Raw genomic sequence first — 11,211 nt, 5'->3', positions numbered from 1 at the left:
ATATATATATATGTATATACACACACACACACACACACACACCACATTTTGTTTATCCATTCATCTGCAGATGGACATTTGGGTCGTTTCTGTCTCTTGGCTATTGTGAATAGTGCTGCCATGAACATGGGTGTGCAAATACCTCTTCCAAACCCTGCTTTCAGTTCTTTTGGACATAGTCCCAGAAGTAGAATTGCTAGATCATATGGTAGTTCTATTTTTAATTTTTGAGGAATATCCATATTGTTTTCCAAAGCAATGGCATCATTTTACAATCCCATCAACAATGCACAAGAGTTCTTTCCAGTTTCTCACATCCTTGCCAACACTTGTTTGTTTTGTTTTTTGATAGCGGCCATTCTAATGTGTGTGAGGTGATAGATCATTGAGGTTTTGGTTTGCATTTTTTAATGATTAGTGATGTTGAGCATCTTTTCATATGCTTGTTAGCCATTAATAGATCATTTGGAGAAATGTCTATTCAAGTCCTTTTCCCATTTTGTAATTGGATTATTTTCTTTTTTTATGCTTTTTATTTTTTTGGATTATTTTTTTTCTGTGGTTTATTTTGATAATTTCTGTTGTTGTGCTTCCAGATTTATTCTCAACATTTAATTTGCTGATAATCCCATCCATTGTATTTTTTTATAAAGACTTTATTTTTATTGAAAAGTTTTAGGTTCACAGCAAAATAGAGAGGAGGATACAGTAATTTCCCATATACTCCCTGCCCCCCTGACATTAAGAGCCTACTGCATTATCAGCATCTCCCCCTACTGTGGTACATTTGTTACAATGATGAACCTACACTGAAACATCATTATTACCCAGAGTTTATATTAGGGCTCACTCTTGGTGTTGTATATTTTTGGGTTTGAACAAATGTATAATGACATGTATCCATCGTCATAGTATCATACAGAATAGTTTTACTGCCCTAAAAATTCTCTGTGCTCTGCCTACTCATCCCTCTTTCCTTTCCCATCTCTCAACTTCTGGCAACCATTGATCTTTTCACTGTCTCCATTGTTTTGCCATTTTCAGAATGTCGTATAGTTGGAATCATACAGTATGAAACTTCGGATTGGCTTCTTTCGCTTAGTGATATCCACTTAATTTCTCCAGTCTTTTTTATGGGTTGATAGCTCATTATTTATTAGCACTAAATAATATTCCATTGGCTGGATATACTACATTTTATCCATTCATCTACAGAAGGACATCTTGGTTGCTTCCAAGATTTGGCAATTATGAATAAAGCTTCTATAAAAATCAATGTGCAAGTTTTGTGTGGATATGTTTTCACCTACTTCGAGTAAATACCAAGTAGCATGATTGTTGGATCATATGGTAAGAGAACAATTAGTAAAGTGGCTGTGCCATTCTGCGTTTCTACCAGCAATGAATGAGAGTACCTATTGCTCCACATCCTCGTCAGCATTTGGTATTGTCAGTGTTCTAAATTTTGGCCGTTCTAATAGATGTGCAGTGGTATCTCGTTGTTTTAATTTGCATTTCCCTGATGATATATGATGTGGAGCGTCTTTTCATATACTTATTTGAAATCGAGTAGTGTCTGTCTTCCAACCTTGTTCCTCTCCTTCAATATTGTGTTGAGTTTGGGACTTTTGCCTATCTGCATAAATTTTGGAACCAGTTTGTCAATATTTATAAAGTAACTTGCTAGGATTTTTATTGGGATTGCATTGAATCTATAGATCAGGTTTAGAAGAACATAGACAATTAGGGCATCTGTGAACAAGGACAGTTTTGGTACTTCCTTCTCATTCCTTAAGTCTTATTTCCTTTCTTGTCTTATTGCATTAGCTAGGACTTCCAGTATCATGTTGAAAGGGAATGTGAGAAGGGAAATCCTTGCCTTGTTTCTGGTCTTAGTGGGAAAATGTCTTGTTTCTTACTTTTGAGTATGTTATTAGCTATAGGTTTTTTGTAGCTATTCTTTATCAAGTATAGGAAGTTCCCCTCTATTCCTAGTTTACTGAGGGTTTTTCTGTTTTTTTGTTTTTTTAATCATAAATGGTGTTGGATTTTGTCAGATGCTTTACCTGCATCTATAGGATCATGTGATTTTTCTTATGTAGCCCATTGATGTGATAGATTACATTAATTGATTTTTTTCATGTTGAAACAGCCTTGTATTCTGTGGCATATAATTTTTTTATACATTGTTGGGTTTGATTTGTTAATACTTTTGAAGATTTTTGCCTCTGTGTTAATAAGAAATAACAGTCTGTAGTTTTCTTTTCTTGTAATATCTTTCATCTGGTTTTGGTAATAGGGTAATGCTTGCCTCATGGAATGAGTTGAAAAGTATTCCTTCCTCTGAAAGAGATAGTAGAGAATTGGTGTAATTTCTTCCTTAATTGTAGAATTTACCAGTGAACCCATCTGGGCCTGGTGCTTTCTGTTTTAGGAGGTTATTAAAGAAATTCCATATCTTTAATAGATATAAGCCTCTTCTCTAGTGTATTTTTCATCTCAGAAATTATAGTCTTCATCTTGAGAAGTTTGATTTGTTGCTTTATATCTTAACTTTATGAACATACAGACTATAGTTTTAATGTCCGTATGTGCCAATTCTAATAACTGTGAGTTCTGTAGATGTCTAGCATTATGTTTTTTTACCTTATTGGTTGCTGGATATCTTTATATTCTTATAAATTTTCCCGAGGTTTGGTTTGGGTTGCAATTAAGTTACTTTGGGGCTTTGCTTTACAGTTTGTTAGATGTGTCTGGAGCAGTGCTCAGTCTAGGACTAATGATTATTCCTCACTACTGAGGTAAGATCATTGTGAAAACTCTGCCCAAGCCCTGTGCGTTATGAGTTTTTCAAGTCTGACTGGTGGAACAGGCATTATTCCCTGCTCTGCGTGAACACAAGGCACTGTTCTTTGTTACCCTTTTGGATGGTTCTGTCCCTCGCCTCAGGTCATTTCCTCACATATGTGCATAGTACTCTGCTGTGTCTTAGAAGGAGACCTTCTGTAGATCTTTGGGGTTATCTCTCTGAGCAACTCTCTCCTCTTTGGTATTATGTCTTGTGAACTTTAGTTGCCTTTGTGTCCCTGGACTTTTAGCTCCATCTCCTCAACTCAGGGAGTCCACTAGGCTGCACCTCAAGTGCTCTGCCTTGTACCACGGCTTGGAAATTTTCAAGGCAGTGAGCTTGACAGTTATAGGGCTCACTTCGTTTATTTTCTACCTGTCAAGGATCATTGTCTTTTATTGCCCGATGTCCATAATCTTGAAAACCATTTTTTTTTTTTTTGTATTTTGTCTGGTTGGTTGGTTGATTGGTTGGCTGATTTTAGCCAAAAGCAGGAGTTCTTTCTACTTGTAGTTTTAACCCAAGGAAGCTCTCATACTTTGATTCTTACAGAAAAACTCTTGTTAGTAATCATTGGCCATATAAGCTATAGGATAAACTCAAATCAGTCGGCAGGAGTTTTCGAAGCTATTCTAGGGATGTTAAAGTGATTTCGTGACTCCCTTTTTCTGGGAATTTCTTGAGTTATTTGGACCTAGAAGCTAATTCAAAATAATGATTTTATGAAATTCCTCACCATGTTATGATTTTATTCTCAGAATTAAGAAAAAGAAAGAGCAGCAACGTTATGCTGAAGAGCAGAAGCTGTTAAGAAAGAACTTTTCTGAAGAGCCATCTTCAGGGGAGAAGATGAGTGAGATATTAGCCCAGCTACACCTTGAGGAAATAAAAGGAGCCAGAGAAAAACAGCAACAGAGAGAAAAGGAATACCAAAGGTACTTTGGTACTTTGAAAAGTTTCGCGTGATATCCTGGCTCTAGAAGAGACTTATTAGGAAGTCAGTGTTCTCTCCTTCTTCCTTCCTTCCTTCCTTCCTTCCTTCCTTCCTTCCTTCCTTCCTTCCTCCCTCCCTCCCTCCCTCCCTCCCTTCCTTCCTTCCTTCTTTCATTTATTTTTTTAGGCGAGGCTACCCTTGGTTGACCTTACAGATTGCAAAGATCTTGTCAGTTTACAATCCCTTATTTTTTATTTTTTACGCCTATAGCACCTGATCTTCCTAGGTGGTCTCCCCTCCAAGTACTATCCAGGCCCGACCCTGCTTAGCTTCTGAGATCAGATGGGATCGAGCTTGTTCAGGGTGGCATGGCCGTAGACTCATTTTCTTTATAAGAGTTGACTGTGTCTGCTCATCCTTTTGGGAGTATAGAACTTCACCAACTTTCTTGATTGCTTGATACCTCTTGGAATTAGCACTGCATTTTCCCAGTGCTATTTCCCAGTACAAAGAGGAAGAGTAGGCACAGAGGTGTGGAATAGCGTTAACAGTTAAAGCTGATAGTAAAATAAAGACTCATGCTCATTCTCTTTTTAGCGGTTCACTTTGCCTGATCATACTGAATTTTTATAGATATGTAGATGCTTTAAGAGCCCAGATCCAAGAGAAAATGAAGCTCTACAATATTACTTTACCTCCACTATGCTGCTGTGGTCCTGACTTTTGGGATGCTAATCCTGCTACTTGTGCCAACAACTGTATTTTCTATAAAAACCACAAAGGTAAGTTTTTTAAAGGAATGGCTGGGGCCTGGTGGCAATTAAAGGAAAAAGTAGTGACTATAGAAATTTAGCATTTATTGAGTGCTTACTATATATCAGAGACTTTACAAAACAACCCTGAGGCAATAGAAATAGTTATAGCGAGTTATATTTGTCTTTGAGATATTATCATCTTGTCTTCATTATGCTAGGGGAATATTTCCAGCTCACTCACTGTTAGAAGATTTGGGTTCCAGATTCTCCTGTAAATGAAGACCATCAGAGCTTGCCTTTTATGACCGTTAAGTTAGGCCTCTGTCCAGTCGAATTCCCTGTTATACAAATACTTTAATGTTATCTAACACAGGCTTTTTACCATATATGCCCACATTAGACTGCCAGTTTTGCCAGGGGACGCTGAGAAAAGTGAGGACCAGTATGAACTCTGTCTTTATCAGGAATCCTGGCTGAGGAAAATGAGGTCCTTCCTAATGTTTCTGTTTCCTGTCCATCCTTGAATGTATTGGCTTACATAGTGTAGAGATTGTGTAAGCTTCATGCACACACTGGAAATACTGCACATATTTGTATTCCTCGTCCCCATCTGTGTGATAGGAGTTTCTTATCAATCCTGTGAGTTATATTTTCAAAATATGACGCCATTCCCCTATTCTAAAAACCTCTAGGTTTTTACCATATGAAATGTATGCCATATTTGGCATAATTTCTTTCTTGCTCCAGGCAAAACTCCAGTTTTATTAAACTTGCTATTGTCATACACCAGTATGTGTCACATTTTTTTTATACCGTTTGTACCTCACACACTCATTTGTTTGTGTAGAATGCCTTCTTTCCTTCTCTGTTATAAACCTTCAAGACCATCTTATATGTTACCACTTCTGGACAGCTTTTTCACCCTCTCTTCATTTTTTGTTCATTCCGAACTTTATTCTGTGACGACATTTTATATATATATATCTCTGGTTTGGAAGTATTAGACTGCAATTTAATTATTTTGTGTCCATCCTCTCCATTATCTTTTCTGTCTTCACGGAGTGCTTGGCATGTAGTAAGTACCCAGTAAATATTTATTCAGTAAGTAGTTAAAGTTAATACCTATGAGACTGGGTGGAGAAGCACTGCTAATGGGAAAGGGATCGGGACAGTTGTTTGGAATCTGACTTCATCACTGTGCAAACCTTCCTTTGCAGCATATACCCGGGCACTGCATTCAGTCATCAGTTCCTGTGATATCCCTGAGGGGAACTCAACTCTTCGAGCCGCCATTCATAATTTTGCTTCTGCGCACAGACGGACTTTGAAAAATGCGTATTAAGAATCTAAAATCAGCCTTCACTTAAAATCAGCCCTGAGAGATTATATAGGAAAAGCTGTCAAAGTGTTTAAGATGCATAATCGTGAAAGAAAGACTGCCCCACGTAACACCTTTTTCTGTAATTAAATGGGGACCATCGTTTCAGTCTCCACCTTGGGACCAAAATGGAAAATTGACTTCTAAACTTGTCTTTTTGCTGTGAACCATAATGGAGTCTATTATTTTGAAAATGATCACTCATACCAATAAGGTTTCTCTTACTTTGCTCTGCTCTGATCAGAAGAGATCATGAGAAATCTTTGAGATTATCTCACTTATCATCTTTCTAAAACTGTATCTTTGAGTCTTGACAATTGAAAATTTCTAGATGAAGCAGAAAAGATGATGATTAAATAAATTTCTGTCAGTGGCCATCTGGATTGCTGTTAGCTTTTCTAGTTGTATATGACAATTAAAGATGAGAAGAATCTGAATTTGATTCACATTTTTTTTCTCAAAATCTTTCTCTCTTTTTTTTTTTTTTTTATAACTGATTACCTCTTCCCCCCATTCAGTGACATTGGACGTAAGACTCTTTATCATTTTCATTGACAAAAAAGGCACATAAGCCCTCTGTCATTTTCAAGAACTGAATCTGAAGTCAAAGTGAGTAAAGTCCTCCCTTTTTTCCCTATCTTTAAAAAATTTGGTGAACGGCATGTATAGAGAGCAGATGAAATAAAAATTGCAATAGTTAGTATGAATTTGTTATTTCTTCACAGTATTTTCTGGCACAAAATATGAAAAGGTTTAATATTGTGAATTAAAGATACACTGACAGTTTTTTTTTTTCAACTTTCTCTACTGATCATTGGTGAAGAAGCACTTGGTTGTATCTTAAAAACATCTAAACATTTAGCCAGGTCATTGAAAATAAGAGTCAGAATTACTTGTATGACAAGATTGACAGGTTATTTAACTGGATTAATTATCCAGTTCAATCAAAATCCTTAAGTAACTACATCCTTAATTCAGCCTTTAAGAGTTGTATTTTTTAACAAGTTTATAGAGATATAATTCATATATCATAAAATGCCTCCTTTTGAAATGTACAATTCAGTGGGTTTTGATATATTACAGGGTTGTATAACTATCACCACTATCAAATTTTAGAAAAATTTTGTCACCCTAAAGCGATGCCCCATGATCCAGCAATCCCACTATGGGTCTGTGTCCAAAAGAACCGAAAGCAGGGTCTTGAAGAGGTATTTGCACACCCATGTTCATAGCAGCACTAATTCACAAGGGCCAAGAGGCAGAAACGACTCAAATGTCCATCCGCAGATGAATGGATAAACAGAATGTGGGCTATATACATACAATGGAATATTAATATTATTCAGCCTTAAGAAGGCAAGAAATCCTGTCACATGCTGTAATATGGATGTTCTACTAAGTGAAGTAAACCAGACACAAAAAGACAAATACTGTATGATTATGTTTATATAAGGAACCTAGAGTACTACAGTTCATAGAGACAGAAAGTAGAATAGCAGGGGCTGGAGGGATGGGGGGAAATGGGAAGTTGTTTAACGGGTAGTGTTTCAGTTTTGCCGGATGAAAAAGTTCTGGAGATCAATTTCATGATAGTGTAAATATACTTAACATTACTAAACTGTGCATTTAAAATGGTTACAGTGATAAATTTTAGATTATGTGATTTTTTTTTTATTACCACAATTGAAAATTTAAAAATTAAAAAAAAAAATACCATCAGCAGTCACTTCCCATTCCTTCCTGCCTCAGCCCTAGGCAATCACCAACCAACTTTCTGTCTCTATAGATTTGCCTGTTCTGGGTGTTTTATTTAAATGGAATCGTACAAGTGTTAACCTAAAAATAAAAGGCCACTGTGACAGGCAATAAGCATTTATTTGAGATCCAAAGAATAGCTGTTCTGGAAGCACTGATTCAGGCATAAACCTAGATAAATTTTGATTAGGAGGTGAAGGCAAGGGGCATTTATGAGACAGGGAAGGGGAATAATTACGTTTATAGAAGGAAGGAATTTCTATGGTCGTTAATAAGCTAAGGAATGAATTTCTCTAGGTTGCCAGGTAAGCTAATGATGATGATTCTAAAGAATGCTTTTAATTTTCAGTTCAGTAAAATTGGCAGCTCTGACTCCATTTAAAGTAGCACCGTTTATATTATTTTTTACACAATATGTAGTCTTTAGTGACTGGACTCTTTCATTTAGTATGATGTTTTAAAGATTTATTCATGTTGTAGCATGTCTCAGTGCTTCATTGCTTTTTATTGCCAAGTAATATTTCATTCTATGGGTATTACCACATTTTATTTACCCATTCATCCATTGATGAACATTTGGGCTATTTCTTCTTCTTGGCTATTGTGAATAATGCTGCCATGAACATTTATTTACAAGTTTTCCTGTGGGCATATGTTTTCATTGGGTTTATACCTAGGAATGGATTTGCTGGGTTAATATGGTAGCTCTGTTTTGAGGAACTGAAAACTATTTTCCAAAGTGACTGCACCATTTCACATTGCCTCTAAAGGTGTATAAGAGTTCAGATTTCTTCACATCCCCCAACACTTGTCATTATCCGTCTCTTTGTTTATAGCCATCCTACTGTGTGTGAAGTAGTGGTATCATTATGGTTTTAATGTGCAATTTCCTGATGGCTAATGATGTTGAGTATCATTTCATGTGTTTATTAGCCATTTGTATATCTTCTTTGGAAAACTGTCTCTTCAGATCCTTTGCCCATTTTGTAACTGGGTTATCTTATGATTATCGAGTTGCTAGAGTTGTTAATATAGTCTAATCTACATTCAGGTCCCTTTTCAACATATGATTTGCAAATATTTTCTCCTAGGGATTATCTTTTCATTTTCTTGATCGTTTCCTTTGCAGTACAAAAGTTTTTAATTTTGATGAAGTGTAATTAATCTGCTTTTTCTTTTGTCGCTTTAACTATTACCTAAACCAAGGCCACAAAAATTTACTCCTATGTGTTCGTCTAAGAGTTTTATAGTTTTGTAACCTCACACTAACTGCACACAAACTTCATTTCTTTAATATGACTTCTTTCCTCTGATTCAAACAGGCTTTGACTAATATAGTAGCATTGTGACTCACTTGCTTTTTCTGCCCTTACCCTTCCACCTTGTATACCTACTCCCTCATTCCAAGATATGGGAGATTAGTTTTCTGGTTTATTTTCTTGGATACCATGGAGAATAAAACCTGTCCTAGGAGGAATTGTAAAGTTAAGCTTAACTGTATTAGTGTTAGTATTAGTCTCTTACGGAATGTTCAAAATAATTGTAAGTATAACTAAATTATATAGACAGGCCTTGACAGCTAGAAAGCTAACACTTCTTAGAATTCTTCCTCCACCTAGAGGAACTAAACACCATATCTTATTGCAAGTTATAAATTATTGTCCCACGAGTCCATTACAGGTAGATCATAGAAATGGAAATGAGGCAATGACAGTGGAGGTTGTAACTGTGATTGTTGTTATTTTGTTGTAGTCTTATGATTGCAATAAATTTTTTTCCTTTTTTTTTGTCCTTAAAATCTCACTCTCATTTTTTATGTACATAGAAATGCCTTGTAACTAATGTGTACCTTGTAGATGAACAGTTCACTTGATTGAGAACTCTGGAGACAGACTTCAAAGAATGCTGGCTTGGTTCCCAGACTGTTTGGTGTCAAAAGATGGGCTGACATTGAACAAATCCTCCCCAGACTTCCGCTTGACCAGCTCCAGGTTGTTTATCAGAGCAGGATGACTTGCAAGGAAAAGAGGAGCGCCTCACCACCTCCTTGTTAATCCTTTTGTTCCTCCTGCCTCCCTTCCAGGTTGCCTGAGAAACTAGCCAAGGCCAAGAAGACATAATAGATGGCCTTGGCCGCCTTCTCCCCTCCCGGATGCAGCCCTCTGCCTGGGCTTTGGAATTTCTCCCTTGTTCCTTACTCAGCCCTCTCCCTATAATAACCCCTGCCTGCACCAAAGCAGCAAGATTGCCTTTGTGACAGCAGCCCACCGTCTTCTCAGGGTGCCAACTCTTGAATAAACCTGTTCCTTCCATCAAACCCTTTCTCGATTATTGGCTTAAGAGCCACAAGCAGCTGAACCTGAGTTCAGTAACAGTTTAGTGTTTACATTTAGTTCTATGATCTATTTTTGTGTATGGTGTTAGGGGTTCAACTTCATTCTTTTGCATGAGGATATTCAATTGTTCCAGTGCCATTTATTCAAAAGGCTATTATTTGCCCCACTGAATTGATGTCACACTCTTATTGAAAATCAATGGATCATTAATGTAGGGATTTACTTTTTAATTCTGTTCCACTCCACTAATCTTTATGTTTATCCTTATTCCAGTAAAATCTGTCTTGAATACTACTTTGTAGTAAGTTACAAAGTTGGGAAGTATGAGTCCTCCAACTTCGTTCTTTGTCAAAATTGTTTTGCTCTTCTGAGTCCCTTGCATTTTTCATATGAATTTTAATATCACTTTCCTACAAAAAGTCAATTGAGATTATGATAAGGATTGCATCGAATCTAAAGATCAACTTGGGAGCTATTGCCATATGATCCATGAACATGGATGTCTTTCCATTCCTTCAAGTCTTCTTTAATTTCTTTCAACAATATTTTGTAGATTTCAGAGCATAAAATTTGCACTTCCTTTGTTAAGTTTATTTCTTAGTATTTTATTCCTTTTGATGCTATTTGACATGGAATTGTTCCCTAGATTTCATTTTCAGGTTGTTTATTACAAATGTATAAAATACAGTTGATTTCTGTATATCGATTTTGTATTTTTCACTCTCCTGAACTCACTTTTTACTTCTAATAGTTTTTAGGGGGTTCTTTAGGATTTTTCCTATGTAAAATCTTCTCATTTGCAAATAGAGATAGTTTTACTTCTACCTTTCTAATCTGGATGCCTTTTATTTCTTTTCCTTGACTAGTTGCCCAGGCTAAAATATCCAGTACAAGGCTGAATGGGAGTGATGAAGTGGGCACCCTTGTCTTGTTCCTGTTCTTAGGTGGAAAGCATTTAGTCTTTCACCATTAGGTGTGATGTTAACTGTGGGTTTTTCCTGAATTCCGTTTCTGGATTCTAGTTTGAGGAAGTTCCCTTCTATCAGTAGTTTGCTGAGTGTTTTTATAATGAAAAAGCGGAGGATTTTGTCAAATGCCTCTTCTGCATTTATGAAGATTATAGTGTTCCTTTGTCCATTTTTTTTTATTAATAAGATGTATTACGTGAATTAATTTTCAGATGTTAAGCCAACCTTTCATTCCTA

General features: G+C 36.3%; 1 protein-coding gene and 1 pseudogene across 8 annotated transcripts in view; one reads left to right on the top strand and one right to left on the bottom strand.

Annotated features, from left to right (window-relative positions):
- Positions 1–6,618, top strand: part of CCDC15 (coiled-coil domain containing 15) — a 70,325-nt gene extending 63,707 nt beyond the window's left edge. For 7 of the 8 annotated variants that reach the window (XM_023534676.1, XM_023534675.1, XM_023534679.1 and 4 more), the window contains 3 exons: positions 3,607–3,783; positions 4,380–4,564; positions 5,755–6,618. In XM_023534676.1, coding sequence (XP_023390444.1) covers positions 3,607–3,783; positions 4,380–4,564; positions 5,755–5,879 — 487 coding nt within the window. In that variant the 3' untranslated portion in view covers positions 5,880–6,618. The remainder of the gene's footprint in view (positions 1–3,606; positions 3,784–4,379; positions 4,565–5,754) is intronic. The other variant, XM_011367137.2, reaches the window with a different exon arrangement.
- On the bottom strand, positions 4,044–4,162 carry LOC111744250 (annotated as a pseudogene).
- Positions 6,619–11,211: the final 4,593 nt, after the last annotated feature.

This window comes from Pteropus vampyrus, unplaced genomic scaffold (genome assembly GCF_000151845.1).
Source record: "Pteropus vampyrus isolate Shadow unplaced genomic scaffold, Pvam_2.0 Scaffold130, whole genome shotgun sequence".
In the NCBI taxonomy this organism is placed as follows: Eukaryota; Metazoa; Chordata; class Mammalia; order Chiroptera; family Pteropodidae; genus Pteropus; species Pteropus vampyrus.
The sequence above is the reverse complement of the archived record's forward strand: the minus strand, read 5'-3'. Positions and strand labels throughout refer to the sequence as shown.